Here is an 18,665-nt window from a genome sequence, read left to right as displayed (position 1 = left end):
TGCCTGATATCCGTTGTGTACTCAGACCTCACAGCTGTGGCGGGTTTTTGCTTTGTCAGAGTAGTAAGCACCAGACATTCCAGAGACCCAAGTCCTTTTCTTGTGTGCCCACAGCGATCTAAGTAATGGAGTTGGAGCATAGATTTTGAGCACATGTTACCTCACGGGCACTATTCTAAGTGTGTCTGTATTCTGCTTTTGGAATACTCACCACACCCTTGGACGTAGATATTGTCGTCTCATCATCTCCATTCTACAGATAGAGAAACAAGGTGATACAGCCAGTAAGTAGCAGAGCCAAGATTCAGACCAAACTGTGTCATATTGCCTCAGAATCTTACATTGGATTCTGTCTCAAAATGAGATGTACAGAATTTAGGATCTGTGTTTCACATACATGGTATTATTGATTTTCTCTGGGGCCCGGTGGACTAGCTTCCATCTCTTTGCCACTGGTCAGTTTATAACATGAAAGGTTCCGAAGTTCATCACTCCCTAATATTTATGACCCAGAACCGTAGTGAAGGCTTGGTTTGGTATTGTCTTTCTTTGGAGGAAGTTCCCCTTCTTTTGGCTCGTATATATATTAGAAGATTGAGTCAAATCATAGGGGGAAAAAAAGAGCTTACCAAATCAAAAGGGGAATTAAAAATCCAGAATAATCAAAAGTGTCCTTTCATAAATTGTTCTTGATCTTGGGTCTTTTGCCATTTTTTTGCCTGCCACTGTTGGAGAGGTAGATTTAAAGGGATTGTTGCCTGTTTGCAGTGGTTTCTGTAGAACCTGCTAGGGGGCACCAATGAGCAGGGTCTGAGCTGATGCTGTTGCCTGTGGAAGTTGCCTGGATGAGGAGCAACAGCCACCGGGACAATTTCCCCATTCCTTGGACCGGCAGAGGCTGGGTTTCTAGCGTGCAGAGGAGATGAGAGGAAAGAGAGGTTCCTTCTGCTTTATCCCTTCCACACCTACCCATACCTTTTTAGGGAGGGCTTTTCTTCTGAATTCAGAATAATGTTAACCTTCAAAGTGTCCCGGCTGATCGTGAAAAGTATGTCTGAAAGTACCACACCTCTCAGGCTGTAGTTAGTGCCCTGCAGAAGCTACCTTGTGATGGAGTGTTAGTGCTAAAGTGCTGGTACACACTTATAGACACTTAATTCTTTTTCTCAATTGTGAACTCAGTCTCCTTTTGAAAGTACTTTGCCCTCTCTTAAGTCCTATTCTTCCCTCAAATAGATGTTTTCATTGATAAACCATTCCCTTTTTATATGTATCTTGTCAGTTTCACAGGACATATTAAAGCTTTTCCCAAAATAAGCTGCTGATATACTATGCTTTACATTTTATAGTTGAGGAATATGAAACCAGGAATTCAAAGAGTTAGATTTCACTTCCAGAGAAAATAAAATCCAAAAACCTTACATTTGATGTATATGTACAGAAAGCCATTAGGATACCCTTTCTCTGGTCTCTTTCCTAACAGAAGAACATACTGCAGTGCCTGTGCCTGTAATGCGTTCAAACGTTGTTTTTTTTTTTTTTTTCTTTTCTGTGAGAGCAAGGATTTAGCTTAGTGATTGTGACACCTGCATCCCACGTCGGAATGCCTGGGTTTGATTCTTAGCTTCAGGTCCTGACTCCACCTTCCTGCCGATGCAGTCCCTGGGAAGCACTGGTGATGGCTCAGGTGATTGGGTTCCTGAGACCCGTGTGGGAGACCTGGATTGTGCTGGGCTCCTGGATTTGTCCCCAGCCCAGGCCTGGCTGTTGCAGGCATTTGTAGAGTGAACCAGCAAATGAGAACTCTGTCTGTCATTCTTTTGCTGTCTTTCTGACTCCCAAATAAATTAAAAAATTTTTTTCTTGAATAGGTTTATATATAAGGAATTTGGTTAAATTCTGTATAGTTTCAAAGGACTAATGATTAACGGGGTTGACATTTTACCTCAATATAAGAAAATCTGATTTCTCAAAAGTGGCCTGTAGAAACTGCATACCTTGGAAAGACTACAAAAGGCTGAGGACTGATAAAATGAGAGGGAGGTTATAGATGGAGATTTTTGTGTGGATCAGGAGATCTGTTACTCATAGAAACATGTGATAGGTAGACAGGATAAGGTAAAAGAGAGAAGGAATTAGTTGTACAAGGAGACCATAAGTCCCAAGACACACAGGGAAATATTTCAAATGGCTGTCAATACTAGAAATTACCGAGTGACTCCCAGAGATTGAGTCCTGAGATGACCTCCGGAGTCCCTGGCTCTTAAAGAAGTGAAGTCAGTGAGCTGAGAAGCCTCCTGTGGGCTTTGTATTTCTGCTTGTGGCCAGGTGTCTCTGCAGCTCTGAGGCCAGTTTTTCAGAACACTGGACAGATGTGGGCCTGACTCAGACGTGCAAGTCCAGGTCATAGTGTGACAAGGGACAAGAGTGACCCTTTCATTTGCAATGGAATGTTCAGATCCCATGTAACAGGCAATACAGAACAGCAGTTCCTGAGAGACTCTTGGTGAGTGAAGCAGTGTGATTTCTCCAGCCTGACAGAACTGTGCGTGGGAGCTCCCGAGTCTTTGGCAGAAACTGATTTGTGTGAGTATGAGAAGCAGCTTTAAAAGGCTGGGGATAAGACTGCCCAGAGATGGAGTCTGAGCGGTCTCACGGCCAGCACAGGTGATGAGAACAGTTCATGTTCTAAGCAGTCAGGGAGGATATCCTGCTAAGTCAGTGGGTGTGGAACAGAGCCCTCAGGAGTGGGACTGCTCTGGACCCGCTGTGACACAACTTAGAAACAAGCCTCAGACTGGAAACTGACCAAGTAATGTGTGGCAGAAAACAACCAGCAATATTGAAAGGGCTACAGCAAAACCCAGCAGCATAAAATGCCCAGTGCCCAGCATCCAATAAAAAATTACCAGGTACACAAACAGGAACAGAAATGGGATTTAGGATCAGGGGGAAAATGAACCTCTAGAAGCACCCAGAAATGAACAAAATGATAGAGCTGGCAAACAGTATCAGAGCAGGTATGAGAGGGTTACTCCAGGTGTTCAGGAAGGGGCAGAAAGCAGATGTTACCAGGAGAAGACTGTGGGCTGTGAAAGACTCACTTTGAACTTCCAGAGATGAAAGTGTATCTGGAATAAGAAAAGTACAAGCGGTGATATCAGTAATAGTACCTGTGCAATTCAGAAGAAAAAAAATTGTGAACTTGAAGATGGAGCATTGGAAACCATCTAAAATGAAACGGGAAAGAGCAAGAGAAAGGTGACATGAGCATCGGGCAGCTGTGAGTGGCACCCGGCCTCGAAGCAGAGAGAAGGGTGGGGCATGGGTGATAGCAGAAAAAGCGTTGGAAGAAGTAACCGTAGAGAATTTTCCAAATTTGAAACCAGTAAACTGGCAAATAGAAGAAATTCATTGTACTCCCAAGTAGCAGAAATACTACGTTAAAGTGTGTAATGGTCAAATTACTGAAAACCAAGTGATCAAGAGAAAAACATTAGGTGCAGCCACAGGGAAAAAGACATTAGGTATAGACGAACAAAGATAAGAATAAATTGAGTCAGAAACCGTGCTACCTCTTTAAACTCTTGGAAACCAGACAGGCCAGGGAGGAAGTCTGAAGGTAAAAAAGAGGTGTCAGCTTTCAAGAAATAAGCTCTCCTGTTTCAGACACACAGATGCTAAGAAAATTGATCACCAGCAGACACGTATAAGAAACCTTGTATTCTTAAATGTTTTTTTAAATTTATTTATTTTATTTTTGACAGGCAGAGTGGACAGTGAGAGAGAGAGAGAGAGAGAAAGGTCTTCCTTTACTGTTGGTTCACCCTCCAATGGCCGCCACGGCCGGCACACTGTGCCAATCCGAAGCCAGGAGCCAAGTGCTTTTCCTGGTCTCCCGTACGGGTGCAGGGCCCAAGCACTTGGGCCTTCCTCCACTGCACTCCTGGGCCACAGCAGAGAGCTGGCCTGGAAGAGGGGCAACCGGGACAGAATCCGGCACCCCGACCGGGACTAGAACCCGGTGTGCTAGCGCGGCGGAGGATTAGCCCATTGAGCCACGGCACCGGCCGAAACCTTGTATTCTTTGAAGAGAAAGAAAATATCGGTCGGTCTACACAGAGGAAGGAGGAACTGTGGAAATGCTCTCGTTTTAAGACAGCTGACTGAAGCAGAACTGAAGCTACTCACTGTGGGGTCTGTTTCACCAGCAAGTAAGATCGTCCGGGGTGGGACAAAGGAAGAGACAACAGACGTGTATACTTCTGCTGTAGGTTTCTTAGGCTGTATGTGAGGGGGCGTGGTATCGTGTGAAGTTAGATATAAAGTTAGAAGCAGAGTGTGAGCCTTAGAGCAACCTCCAAAAAGCAAAATAGAGAGTTAATAAGTCAATAATGAAGGAAAAAGTGAAATAAATATCCAAAAGTAGAAAAAAATACAAGTAACAAATGGGACATACAAAACAAAAGAGCTGTCCCTGTCAATATTAAATGTGTGTCATCCAGGGGATTGTGTAAACGTTTGTGTAAAATTGACCCACATGTCTAATTTGAAACTGTCTACTTTACATTAAAATAGAAATCAGCAAGTAACATTAACTTCAGTTATGTATGTTATTAGCTCAGTATATCAAAAATATGTCTTTTGGCGTATGATCAATATTAAAATCTCATTAGAGATTTCTTTGAAATGTGTGCATTTTACACGTGGAGCACACCTGAGGTGAGTCAGGCATAGTTAGGTGCTCAAGCACCTTGGCTGGTGCTTACATGTTGGACAGAGTAGGGAAAACATCCAGGTAGAAGGCAGAGGTGATCAGATTAAGTTTAAAAAAAAATAAATAAAAAGGCTGTCTACAAGTACCCAGTTTGAATGTAAAGACCCAGAAAAATTTATGAAAATGAAAGAATGGGAAATATACTCTCCAAACAGTAAGCAAAAGAAAGAGAAAAGTGACTAAATACTATACAAAGTGGGTTTCAGAGTGAGGAATATTGCCAGTGATCAAGGGAGCATGTAATGATGCCAGGGTCAGTTCATCAGGAAGGCTTAGCAGCCTGAATACTTAAAGCTCAGTAACAAACAGCTTCAGAATGTGAGAAGCAAAAACTGAGCCAGCTGAAAGGAGAAGTAGGCAAATGGCGTAAATTAGGTTGCATGGTTTTGCTCTCAGTCATTGATAGAAGAAATAGACAGAAGAGCAGTAAGCCATGGAAGACGGAAACAGGTAGGTGAATCCACGCACTCAGACGTTGAGGCTGGGAACTCTTTCTCCCTGACAGAGCCCACTGTGCCCAGTGCCATTTGGAGAAGCATGGTGACTGTGCAGTATTGCCTGTTTCTGTCCCTTCCCTCCAGGTCCTCGCTGCTGATTTATGTGGATGAGTCAGAAAAATAGCCAACAGACCTCTCTTGGTTTTACTTTGCAAATCCATATTAATTATTACAAGTTTTCAGATCAGAAAAGCAATAGGCCACTAGGATACTGTATTTTTCAGTTTACTTACTAGGGAAGTAGCATGAGGAAAAAAAAAAAAATCAGGAAATGTAAGGGGTGAGGGACGGGGAAGAGGAGTTCAGACAGAGGCCTGGCTGCCTGGGTGGGTGTTTGCCTGCCTGGTAAGCGTCATCCCTGGAAGGAGGTCCTGCATCACTAGGCTGGTCTGTCGACGGGAGAATGGGGACAAGTGGGCAAGGAGCAGGAACTGGTAAGGAAGGACCAGAGTCAGCTGGGAACAGGGTAGGTGCTTTGTGTCTGGCAGCCTGGCTGTGGAGTGCAGTTGTGTGAACATGGGTCATAGCCTCAGAATTGTTCTGAGGCGGAGTTAAGTCAGCATGCACTCAGTAAAGACAAGGAACAGCTAATCCAGCTAGACGAACCCAGCACTGGAAGGAGTTTTCCTTAGGGAATCAAAACTGAATGCAGAAGGGAAAAAATCAGGCCATGTGAGGAAGGTTGGTTAGCGGGTGTGGTGGGTTAGACGGAAAGGATTCTTTGACTCCCACACTGTTAGAGTTTACGTCTTTGAAGAGGTTCTTAGAGCCAGTCCAGTATTTGTGCAAGGTCGCATGGAGAAGAGTAGTCTCCATAAATGACTATGAAAATGAGTGCTGCCTGTCCTCTCTCTCTGGCTTTAGCAGTTGTTCTAGTAATTTACTAACCCTCGCATTGAGAAGCACCTGTGTACATGTGCACTGTGAGGGACGCCTGCCCTCTTGGCTTTGCTACTGTTAGGTCAGCCGTCATGAGAACAGCCTTCTGCACTGCCACACAGGTGCTGCTGCTTGGTTCATCTTTGGGCTTTGTGATTGACAAGGATAACTGGAGTTGAAGAGTCAGGATGGGAAGGTCAAGATGACAGTCTAGAGAAATAAAATTAGAAAAATGACTGTGGTGCCTTACAAGTTGCTCTGGTCTCTGCTCAGAAGTACTGTCATTCTTGTGACTGCCAGAAAACTTGTTTCAAGCCAAATAGAAGGGTTCAAAATATAAACATGGGAAGGGTTGAAAATCAAGACTTCAGGGTTGGCGAGATGGTCATCTGTGTCCTCGTGGTCACACACAGGAAGAGGGTTGAATCCTTAGTTTGAAACATTGTAAGCTTTTCTTTAAAGAGTTTTTTTCAGCTTCAGCCTGGCAGTGCTTCAAATAAAATCACAAAGGAACGGGACACTATAAACAACCCTGCCAACCCCGAACAGAACTGCATAGACAAGCAGACGCTCGTGACCCGGGCTGTGAAGGCAGCAGGAGCTGCAGCAGCGCACAGGGCAAGTGTGGGCTCCAGGAAGAGAAACGAGCAGTGATGTCATGGGCCCGTCGGCTCTGAGCCCCTGTTCAAAGGGGACTTAGGGTCTGCTATAGCTCAGAGAGTCTGTGTGCAGAAGAGGGCGACCCTTGTCTTCACAGAGCATTGGCAAGTGCTGTGACCACCACAGCTTCCTTTCCTTTTCCTCCATCTTCAGCCTTCGCCTGTGAGATGGCATGGAGCACTCTTTGTACTCGGCCATAGCTGATTTTTGTGGTGTGATTGTGTTTTGGCTGAACGACAGGCATTTTGCTCTTTCGAACACAGCAGTAGCTGAAAAACTGAGGCGAGAGACTTGGGTGTGACTTCTGCCCCAGGTATCAGTCAGATGACACATTCTTAGCTAAGTTAGGGATGGAACATTGAGGCCACCATACTCCCTCCTGCTGGGACGCAGGAACTGAGAAAGATGGCAGGTCTCCCTCAAGCAGGGATTAGCCCGTTGGCTGTGGAGGAAATTGTTGCTGTCAGTGGAGAACACTTGGCGAGGACAGCAGTGAAGGGAGGTGCTCCCAGGAAGCACCAGCTCTGTTGCGGCTCTGCTGTGCTGGTCTCTGCTCACCCTGAACCAGCTCTGTTGCTGCTCTGCCATTCCGGTCTCCAGCTTCATTGCCTACCCTGAATGTGAAGAGAAAGAAACTCAGGTCGTAGAAGTCCAGCCAGCTGTCATTTGGTTTCTGGAGCTCCGTCCTGATGAAAACCAGAACATTCACGCATACACGATACTGTCGGTGTCCTTCAGGATTCGGATTGCCCTGGAGGGGGAGGCACTCGTTCACCTGCATGGCTTTCGTGCATGGAGGTCCGTCTGTGGCTGGCCTTAATTCTGCCTGACGACTCCCTTCCCCTCCCTCTAGTCATTGGGCCTGTTAGGTTGTAATCTGTCTGCCCCTTGGGAAGGTTTGGTTCATAGGTCTGGCAGATCCCCTGTATCCTCACTTCCTCTTTGGTTGAGGGTATAGCATAACATGGCTCGTTATGGGATGGTTGGGAAACCAGGGGAGTCAGTTGGCCCCTGCTTACTGGGGAGTGTGGTTTATGCTCTGGAAACCCGTGCGTACCAGCTGGGCCCTCCTGTGTGCCTGGTACCTTTGCAGACCTGGAGGCACCTTCCACACTGTGGTCTCAGGGAGACTCGGATGGAAACAAACCTGGAGTTGAGACACTGTTCCTTGACTCGTTGTTGTTGCTTAAAACAGCTAAGCTCCAGTTTTCTACCAGGTACCATGTGTTAGAGAATTTGCCACATCTGGGTCCTCTGGGTCTGTAGGGCTGGTATGCCCTCGTGAGCACAGCAGCCGGAGAACAGTGTCCTCCTTCAGTCCTCAGAGCCTTGCCTTGGGCTGAGTGGTTTCCCTGTGGCTGCCTGGCACCCTCCTCTGTAGGCCCTTTCTCTGGTCCAGACCGGGCTCCGGTGTGTTCCTGGCAGTTCCCTGCTGCCTACCTAGTATGCAGTTGCCTACTGTTGGGCGGTAGCTCACTGCTCTGGCATCCTGGTGTGTAAATATTTGTCAAAGGATGGGGGCCTTTTCCCATTTCTCAAAGCGCATTCTGAAAAATGTGCCTGTTTTCTTGGTCGTATTTCCAAGCTCTGGATCAGTCAGGCCATTCATTCCTGGGAGTTGACAGACACCGGCCTGGCCTCAGCTGGCCACGTAAAGTCCGCTTGCAGTACATTCTGGCCCAGAAACTTTCAGGGTTTGGTATCAGGGAGTCCTGGGCCTAAAAGGAACCAAAGACCAAAGAGTCACTGTCCGCAGAGGCATTGTTTCGTTAACAGCAAGGCACAGCCCTCGCCCGTCTGGCATCTGAAAGCACATCAGCAGAAATGAAGACGACGAGAGAACGGACAGGGCAGACTCCTGCTTATCCCACAGCCATGTGATTTGGCTGAGCTGCTGTCAGTTTACTGCTGGTGGCTGGTCCTAGGAATTGGTTCTACTTGAAACAGAAGCAGTTTGCCTTTGCAGCACAGCTGTTGAGGCTGAAAAGGCAGTCTTCAGTCAAGGAGCAGCGCTCTCGTCCCTGTGCGAAAGCAGGGGACCCTCATTTAGGTTTAAATTCTTGATGGGCGCTGAATTAGCATGAGCTCCACCTGAACTCAGCATTTTGGTGTTCCGCTCACTCTCGCAGTCCCTGTAACTTAAAGTAGCAGCTAATGTGTTTGATCAGCTGCCCGCGTTGCCTCCCTTTTCCCTCTGGACAGTCCTTCCTCCCGACTCTCAGTCTTTTTGTTTTCTTTTTTAAAGATTTATTTATTTTTATTTGAAAATCAGAGTTACACAGAGAGAGGAGAGGCAGAGAGAGAGAGGTCTTCCATCTGCTGGTTCACTCTTCAGTTGGCTGCAACTGCACCGATCTGAAGCCAGGAGCCAGGAGCTTCCTCCAGGTTGCCAGTGTGGGTGCAGGGGCCCAGACACTTGGGCCATCTTCTACTGCTTTCCCAGGCCATAGCAGAGAGCTGGGTCAGAAGTGGAGCAGCCAGGACTCAAACTGGCGCCCATATGGGATTCCGGCACTGCAGGCGGCAGCTTCACCCGCTATGCCACAGTGCCGGCCCCCGACTTTCACTCTTGTACTGGTCTTCTGGCTGGCATCTGTCCGTCTGTGCCTCCAGTGGCCTAGGAAACACACCGGCTCTTTCTCCTCTTGTTGTAGCAACTACGTGAGCCTCTTGCTTCTAGTGAGAATTTGATATAGGGAAAGGAGACTCTTGGGTATTGAAGATTTAATGGGATTGATGAGGAAACAATAATGTAAGAAACTGGTTTTTCCTTATGTATTGGAACCATTTTGAAAAGTCTGTGTGTCTTCTAATACGTATCATTTCCTCCCACAGATCATCAATTTCTACATGAATATGCTGATGGAGCGAAGTAAAGAGAAGGGATTTCCAAGTGTACATGCATTCAACACTTTTTTCTTCACTAAGTTAAAAACAGCCGGTTATCAGGCAGTGAAGCGCTGGACAAAGAAAGTGGATGTGTTTTCTGTTGACATTCTTCTGGTGCCCATTCACCTGGGAGTGCACTGGTGTCTTGCCGTGAGTACATCCTGTACTTTGGATACTATCTAGAAGCAGTGTGCATCGTCGGGGAGCACGGCACTGGCACTGGTATGAGAAGCACTACCACCGAGAGCAGCATTCAGCAGCAGGTTGGCTAAGGAGCCAGTTGATGTGCTTCTTGTCAAGAGTGGCAGATACTTTATGTGGTAATAAAGGTGTAAAAGTTATTTCACGATCTGATTTGAATTACACTTGATAAAGCTGAAAGGAAATTTCTGCGGGTAGAGTCCTCGCCCGCTTTCTGAGTCTGCAAGGGGGAGGGTCTCAAGGTGTCCGTCTTCCCTCTCTTAAGAGCAGGCCAGGAGCACCAGAGAAAGGCTTCAGGGTGGCAGTGGGGCCACCCGTGGGTCTGTGTAAATACTGCCCTTGCTCTTCCTTGTGAGTGGAGCACCAGCCGCACTTGCTGTGGTTTTGCAGGAAGTCTAGCAGAAGGTTCCAGGGTCCAGCTGAGAAACCGATCTTTTGCAGTGTTTAAATAGATTTCCTCTTATTCCTAGGTGGTGGACTTCAGAAAGAAGAGCATTACGTATTACGACTCGATGGGAGGGGTAAACACGGAAGCCTGCAGGACCCTCTTGTAAGTAGGCCTTTGAGGGCTTAGATTGTTTCTGGCAACCGAATCCAACTGTGTGTTTCTTCAGTGAGGTGATTAAAAAATCTTCCTACTTAGTAATAATGGATATTTTAAATCCAAGTAAACTGTAAACATAATGTAACATTGCCAGAAACATGGGGCAGTTGCTGGCCTGGTGCACTAAAATGCAGAGTGGATGGGTAGATGGAGATGCCAGCATTTCTTAGGAATCTTTGAATCCAAGCTCCTGATGTTCACACGGAGAAACCAAGACCCACAGCGCTGACTGTGCATTGCCAGATCCTAGCTAGTGGCTCTGCTGCGAACCAGAATGCAAAGTCCATATGCCCCGTCCCACTGCTCACTGTAGCACTCCAGTCTCTGCGCCATTCTTCAGTGTAGCCTGAATGGGAGGAAGAGGTCGGATCCAGAAAGGCAGGCTATCTGCAGTCTCTGCACGCTCTGTGCTCTTCGTTCTCCTGAGTTGTGGCAGTTGGGATTGCGATTCACACAGGAGAGCCAGGCCGAGCCAGCAGGTGCCTCCACATTGGCAGACATGGATTTCTGTCTATTAGATTGAGTCCTGAAAGACCGTAGACAACCAGGGCAAAGAGCCAGAGGTTCTTCCTCAGAAGGGGCACTAAGTGGAAGGAGCCTGGGTGGCATAGTCTGGGGCCATGTCCCCCGTGGGCTGGGGGCGTCAGCTGTGGGAGTTGGGAGAGGCAGCACTGCTCCAGAGGGAGCTTGCCAGTCAGGGCCCGTCTTCTCCAGAACTGTGCCTGTTCTTGGGGAGCAGCTGTCCTGCATGTCCCACAGCTCATCTCATTCTCTTCCAACACCTTAGGCAATACCTAAAGCAAGAAAGCATGGACAAGAAAAGGAAAGAGTTTGACACCAACGGCTGGCAGCTCTTCAGCAAGAAAAGCCAGGTACATTTCATGCAGATGAGGTGGAGCCCCGGAGAGCTTACGTTTGGGGGAGGAAAGGGTTTCCCCTCTTGGTTCCTGGGTCCCCTTCTCTCTTAGTTCCCAGCCTGACTTCATCTTGGTTGTTTGGCCCTGATCGAGCCTTTTGTGGGAAATCTGGTGGTAGTTTCTGATGTAGAACTGCCTTTTATAAGTGCACAACAGTACTGCCACGTTTTTCACTCCTATGGGAAACATTTGCTGACACACGGACCTGTGGAGGAAGGACCAGTCTTTACACCCTGGGAACCGTGGAAATCTGAGCTGCGTCTGTGGTTCATCACACACAATGCACGCACCCGGCTGAAACACCAGTGTCTTGTTTTCTGTGTGCATTTGTTGTCCTGAGCAGGAGACCAGGGTCAGCCACTCAGAATAGGGGAACCTGTAAAATGTATACCCTTTGGTTCCTAATTTAATCTAAGAAGGAAAGTTGGACAGATTTTGTCTTTGTTGTTGATCTTTCAGGAAATTCCACAGCAGATGAATGGAAGTGACTGTGGCATGTTTGCCTGCAAATATGCTGACTGTATTACCAAAGACAGACCAATCAACTTCACACAGGTGAACTGAGCCCCGGCAGCTTACACGCTCTCCATGGGGGACTCTGCCCTGACTGGTGCTCCCTTGCCTGTACCCATCACAGAAGACAGGCAATGATGGGCTGCATCGGGTGACTGTGCATCCCGCACTGTTGGAGTTAAGGAATGCTAGCTGAGTACAGAGCCCTCTTCTCTGCCTGCCTCCCCCAGCCTTCTTCAGAGCCTCTCAGAAACAGAGCTGGGAGCAGAGCAGGTTTCCTTCCATTTTGCTCTGTTCAGGGTGAGCCTCAGGTTTCAGAGCAGGCCGCACCCTCGTCCAGTTATGCTGCTCCCTTGATGCCGCTGGCCAGCCCTCTCGTTAGTGCACAGGGGTCATTTCTGTCCATGTGGTCCTTCAGGGACTGAGGTGGGTGGAGGCTTGTTCCGATGTGTTCTCCACTTGTCTCTCTCCCTGTGTCTGAACTAGTGGCTTTGTCAGGTTTTCTCACATTAACCCTTTGGCAGACTGAGCTGGTCTTGAGTTTCCCTTAACTCGTCTCCTGGCAGGTGAGCTTTTCCTTTTAGGCCTCAGGGTCATCTCCTCTTAAAAGTTCAACAGAGAGGACTTGTTGGACACCACTCAAAAGTTTTGCATAGCCTGGGAACTCCTGGCCACGTCCAGTGTGACTTCCAAGGCTGCAGCAATAGGACTAGCAATAGAAAAAAGCAATGGAAAGAAAAAAGCCACACGTCATCAAAAATGGATAAAGGTGAAAGACCCAAAGCACACCTGTGATGGTGATAGTGGAATGCCATGAGGAAGAGAGGAACGCGGGGACACAGACCTGGGTGGAGGTGAAGGGAGTGGAAACTAAGGCTGTCTCTGTCCCCACAGCAACACATGCCGTACTTCCGGAAGCGGATGGCCTGGGAGATCCTGCACAGGAAGCTCTTGTGAAGACTGTCCTGGTCGGCAGGCGTCGACCTTGTGAGGGACCAGATCTTTGCTGTCTGTGGCCAGAGACCTTGGAAACAGCTGCTCCCGGCCCTCTGTTCTTGTAGAACCCTTGCTCCGGACCAGGCCCTGGCGAGATGCGTTCACAAGCACATCTGCCTTTCCTTTTGTATCTCAGATACTATTTTTGCAAAGAAATGTTGGTGCTGTGAAAGGGGTGAGGGACATCCCTGACTGAGCTGAAGAGCGTCTCTCTTCACGTCTTCAGTTCTGCCATCTTGTTTTCTAAGGGCTCCAGCCTCACTTGGCCCCTAATGCGGGCACTGAGAAAAGCTTGGAAAGAATCTTGGTTCCCTATAAACTCCTCTCTGGCCTTACTAGGATGTAGGAAAGGGCATGGGCGGAAGGCAGGGCTATGAACCACCAGCATATCCGTGCACGAGCATCCGTACACACGAGGACAACTTCCACCCTGCGTAGTCAGGAATGTGACTGTGAGCTGGACTCTGGGGTGCTGAGCCCTCCTCCAGGACTGTTGCTGTTCAGTGCCCCGTGTGTGAGACAAGGCTGTTTCTCATCAGTAGCTGCTCCCACCCTGAGGCACAGCACTTGAGCCCTGGGCGGACCCCCAAGGTCCCAAGCAGTCCTTTCCTTAAAAGTAGGGTTTGCATAGGGAAGGAACATGATAACAGGGAAGACCCACCAAGGAGCAGCTCAGCAGAGCAGCCAAGTGGGGAAGCCACTCACACTGCCGCCTGCCCCTGGCCAAGAAGAAGGGCCTCAGTCTTGAGCCCGAAATTCCACACTAGATAAATGCAGGTCTGGTTGGTCTGTGGCGACTTAGTTTAACTGCATTTCTGACCGCAGAGAATTTTATATATTTTACAGGGATATGCTTTTTAAAAAAGAAAGACTGAATGTGTTCACCATTTAGCCTGTAGATTGATTCCCGTTTTCCAAATTTCAGCACACACAGCTCCCGCCCTATGCGTAGGGTGTCTGTGTACTTCCCAACAGGGCGCCTTGAGGCCCGGATGAGCTCCGGCTGAGGGGCCGAGGCTGTGGCGGCGTGGGGTTTGGGCTGATGCACCTGAGGCCTAGAGCGGCGGCTCCTTTTTTCTTCCTGGCACCTCCCCCACCCTGAGAGCTCCTCAGGCTTAGATAGTGAGATGACCCTGTGCCAGTGTCATTTTGTACTTCATTCCCAGACAGGAACGTTTTCTACTTTTCTGTATCGTCATAGGTAGTTTTGTATGAAGTCTCCCTGGACCCACCCTTTGCAGCGTTGTGCTTTCTCCCTGGGCTTATGGAAGATTTTACTCTGTTTTATACCAAGCTTGTTTAGTACATTTTTCTATGTTTTACCACAAGTTACAATTTGAAAAGAAAACTATTTTTTTTAAATATTCCATTGTTAACTGAATGGTACCTGTTTTCACTCCAGTGACTGGGTGTCTTGACGTCCTGCTTTTCTCATACCTGCCTGCCTTGGGGGCCGCGTGTGTGTGCTTCTTCCCCCACCCCCTCCTCGCTGTCTTCCTTCTCTACTTCTCTCCTCCTTTCCCACCCCCCCCCCTTTATGTTTTCTGTAGGAAATAAATAGCTTTCTGTACATGAGTTACTGGGACCTTTCACAGTCTCTTTTAGGAAGCTGTGACTTCCAGGCTTGCTGCAAGATTCCTGGAATACTGTCCAGTTCCTGGTACTTCCTGTACTTAAGTGATCATCGAAAGGTGGCTCTGTGATGTGGACTTGTACTGCAAAGCGAAAGACCTGAATTTTTCAGGCTATCTCACTTTTGTCTGAGGAGATTCTAAAGAAGATAGTTCTGTATTTATTGTTTCCATTTAGACATCTGTCTTACCTTTCTCAGAGACTTTTTGTATAGACCAAAGCAAAAGTATTTATTGCCATGTGTAGCAGAAAATGAAACATGCAAGAGAAGCACTTTGGAAAATATATAAGGACTTGTTGAGCCGGTCTGCACTTGACCCCTTTCTCCATTGCAGTTCTGTGCAGGGCAGAAGGGAGTGACCCTGACATCACCACCACCCCAGACCAGGTAGGGATGGGGCAGTCTGAGGCAGAGGCTGTGGCCTGGTGCTCCGTGGGAACCACATGCGGAGCTCCAGCAGTGGGAGTGGGACCAGATCAGGGAGCCGTGTCCTTCGTTTGGGGTGGGCTTTGATGCATCCCCTGCTGCGGGCATCACTGCTGTCGTGTAGCTCCTGCTTTCTTGTCCCACCCTCCGCTCCCCTGTGTGTTCGGCCCTCACGATAGTCTTCTTCCACCAGAAAGGGAGTACTTGGGTGAAAAGCGTAGATGCCAGTCTGGGCAGCCGCCCCGTCCCTGGGGACAGGACAGTCGGGCACGGTGTCTGGTCACATCCTGTTGGTCCCAGGAGTCCTGTTTAGGGCTGACTCCTCTGTGAGGTGCCTCCTGCCACTATGTGCTGTCACTCCTGTGGTCAGACAAGCAGCTTCCACTCGCTGCCGCAGCAGTGCCACCCCAGGGTATAGTGGGCCCAGGGTGGACAGAACCACCTCAGCCTGTTAACAGCTGGTTTTCTGTGGTGCTGGAGGGGAGGGTTTGTGCAGGAGCCCCAGTGCTTCTGCTGTGGCCCTGCCAGAGGAGGGACGGCTGGCACGTGGCTTGTCCTGCCACTGCTTCTCCCCTCAGAGCTGAAAGGGCAGTCTTAGCTGCCTGACCTATTGTCGATCCAAACGGGCGGCATGCTGCACTTGTACCTACCACGTGTTTTTGTTTTTTTAAAGCTTTTATTTATTTATTTGAGAGAGCCATAGAGAGAGAGGAGAGACAAAAAGAAAGGTCTTCCATCTGCTGGTTCACTCCCCAAATGGCAGCAACAACTGGAGCTGAGCTGATTGGAGCCAGGACCTCCCTCCGGGTCTCCCACGTGGATGCAGAAGTCCAGGCACTGGGGCCATCTTCCACAGCTTACCAGGCCAATAGAGAGCTGGATCGGAAGAGGAACAGCTGGGACCTGAACCAGCACCTGTATGGGATGTCAGCACAGGTGGAGACTTAGCCCACTACACCACAATGCCCCCCTGCCCACACACACTCAGCTGCTAATTTGTCCCAGAATTCGAGGTAGGGCATCATCCTAGCACCTTCCGTGGAGCCCAGGGCCAGGGCCTGGGCCCTGCTTCGAGCTGTGCTGAACCCTGGTGTTGCCGACCCCATTCCAAGGCTGGGAAGTGCTGAGAGAATAGGAGGTCCTGCTGGGAGCAGTGTGCAGGTGCACCCCCAGTTTCCTGTGCGGGCTGCTTCAGGCCTGGTGCACATACTCAGGGTCTTGTTGGACTCAAGTTGGGTTCTGGGCTGTAAATTTTAAGGCTGATGTTGACGTTGTCTTGATTCAGAGTTAAGGCATTGGTCAGAGTCCTGTCCCTCGCTGCAAACCTCCATTCTGGGCTGAGGAGTGGCCGTCACTTCCTTGGCCTCTGGACACTTCCCTGCACATCACAGAGCTCAGGTGCCAGGAGAAGAGGGTGTGGCAGGGTCCAGGGTGCTGGCCTACACCCAGGTCCCATCCTGAAGCCCTTGCTGATCACATTCCCTGAGGCTCTTGTCTGAACACGTGCCGCCCTCAGAATCAGGAACCCCAATCTGTCTTGTGCGTCAGGAGCAGACCAAGGCAGGTCCCTTCTAACAGGGCGAGAGAACGCTGCACGCAGGCTCCTCTGTGGGCCAAGTCCAGTGCCCGCTCTGCCCTCAGCTGGGTTGCCTTCCTCAGCTAAACCGTGCCCTTCAGGGCTCTCCATCTCTCTTCCAAGGGCTCATGAAAGTCTTCAAACCACACATCATGCTAAATGCAGCTTTCTCCTCCCTTTGGATCTCCAGTGGTGGTTTGTGTCCCTTGTCTTCTCTCTGCCTTAGCCTTCCAAGGCAGCCCCTGAGGTGGCGCTTGCACGGGGTCTCTTACAAGTGGACCTGTAGGCCTTGGGCTTGGGCACGGTTTGAGCAACGGCCTGAAAGCCACCCTGCTTGGGGGGGCTGTGTCTATGGACCTCATCATTGAGCTAGCTCGGGCGTCTGGGTCCAGACAAGCACACTTGGCTCCAAAGGAAGCCAGAGGGCAGGCTGGAAGAGCAGAGATGGACATAAGTCAGGGACGGTGTCGCCTTTATTAGCCTGTCTCTGTGACTCCCCGGTTTATTAAAAGGTGATTTATTTAAAATAAATTCTGTGGATTTTGCCTCCTTGCTTTGATTGGAAACTCCCTGGTCAGAAGGACTGGGTGATATTTGTCTCTGTGTTGCTCTGTGTCTATGTCTCCTGATCCATGTTAGGCCGGTGATTGGGTGCCCCAGGTGGCCTGGATCTCTGAGCCCACCCCTTAACCAGGAGTCTCAATACTGTTCATTCATTCATTTCATTCCACATACCTGGAAGTGAAGCCTGGAACGTAAATAACATGCAAATCCGCAGCTCTCTGGCACTTTTAAAACCCAAACCTGTCTGTGAAGCTGGCCAGAGAGCCCTTCTGAGGCCAAAGCCGCCAGCCAGGCTCCAGCCCACCCTGCCGGCTGGCCCCTTGTCTGTGCTGCTCCCACCCCTCCCTGCAGCACGTCCTCAAAGAAGTGCTTCCCACGGGCTCTGTCTGGAACTCTCAGGAGAGTGAAACACCAAGAAACGGTGTCTAGGGCAGTCTAATGGTTTGGGGGGCATAGTTGTGATTTTTGTAGCATTAGCAAATGGAGAGTGAAGATCCGATTCATGAATGTGGTTACAGAAACCCATGCCTGCCTGGGTCTGAATGGCCCTGCCTATCACCAGACAGTCAGTGGGAGCCTGGCTGACAGGCGTCAGAACAGCCCCCACCTGCTCCCTGGGTGCCTGCTCTCTGGGAGCAGGGTGCCCTCTCCTTACCTCCCTGTGTCTGCCACCACTGGCCAGTGAGCATTGCCTGACTGGGGGCAGCAGCCCCACCGTGCTCCCTGGCTCGCTGGGAGCCAGACTGGAGTGCCTGCCAGGGCCCCTGCCGTCAAAGCTCCCGCTGGGCAGGGGTGGGAGGTCGGCCCCAGTTCTCAGGCTCCGTAGCTTCCCTGCACTCCTTGTTCACCACAGTACTTCCTGGCATTTGACTTGCTGTTTTGTTTCCCCTGTGTGTGTTCATTGTGTGTCCTGCGTGCCTTAGCAGCTGACAGAATTGTGGAGTTGCTCTTATTCTCAGCATCTCTGTGCGGCCTCACTTCCCCTTCGGCTGGTTCCATCTACCTCCAGGTTCTTGGCTTCTGTGGTTTACAGGGCACCCTATCTCTGGGTCTCTGGCTTCAGGTTCATTGTCCACTTGGCAGAGCTATCTTCCGTTAGTATGAATGATTGCAGTAAATGTTTATTGAGGCCTGGCCTCAGACCTTTAACCCACCAAGCCTCTGACGTAGGTGCTGCCAGCACTGAGACTAACTTTCCCAGAGTCACAGGAGCATAGGACCGCCCTTCAAAGCCCAAGGGTCTCTGCTTCCTGGCTTGGACTTCCGGGGCGCTCCTGAGTGAAGGCAGAGGACTCCCCTGTTGTGAGCCGGGGCGGGCCTGCTTCCTGAGGGCCACATGGTCCCCCCTTCTTGGCACTTGTCACCGTGGTCTGGAGAGCAGAGTGGGGTACAGAGATTGCTCTGCCTTTGTTTTCCTTCCTTCCTTTCCTTCCTTTCCATCCATCCTTCCCTCCTTTTTCTTTCTCAGGCAGAGTGGACAGTGAGAGAGAGAGAAAGGTCTTCCTTTTCCTTTGGTTCACCCTCCAATGGCCA

General features: G+C 49.4%; 1 protein-coding gene across 4 annotated transcripts in view; it reads left to right on the top strand.

The window, feature by feature from the left end:
• SENP1 (SUMO specific peptidase 1) overlaps window positions 1–14,508 on the top strand; it is a 54,330-nt gene extending 39,822 nt beyond the window's left edge. For 3 of the 4 annotated variants that reach the window (XM_089304831.1, XM_051850442.3, XM_051850441.3), the window contains exons 14-18: window positions 9,649–9,852; window positions 10,374–10,453; window positions 11,295–11,379; window positions 11,884–11,979; window positions 12,832–14,508. In XM_089304831.1, coding sequence (XP_089160957.1) covers window positions 9,649–9,852; window positions 10,374–10,453; window positions 11,295–11,379; window positions 11,884–11,979; window positions 12,832–12,894 — 528 coding nt within the window. In that variant the 3' untranslated portion in view covers window positions 12,895–14,508. The remainder of the gene's footprint in view (window positions 1–9,648; window positions 9,853–10,373; window positions 10,454–11,294; window positions 11,380–11,883; window positions 11,980–12,831) is intronic. The other variant, XM_089304832.1, reaches the window with a different exon arrangement.
• Window positions 14,509–18,665: the final 4,157 nt, after the last annotated feature.

Source organism: Oryctolagus cuniculus, chromosome 9 (genome assembly GCF_051225735.1).
Source record: "Oryctolagus cuniculus isolate XC-2025 breed Fujian yellow rabbit chromosome 9, ASM5122573v1, whole genome shotgun sequence".
Lineage (NCBI taxonomy): Eukaryota > Metazoa > Chordata > Mammalia > Lagomorpha > Leporidae > Oryctolagus > Oryctolagus cuniculus.
This window is presented reverse-complemented; position numbering and strand designations above follow the sequence as displayed.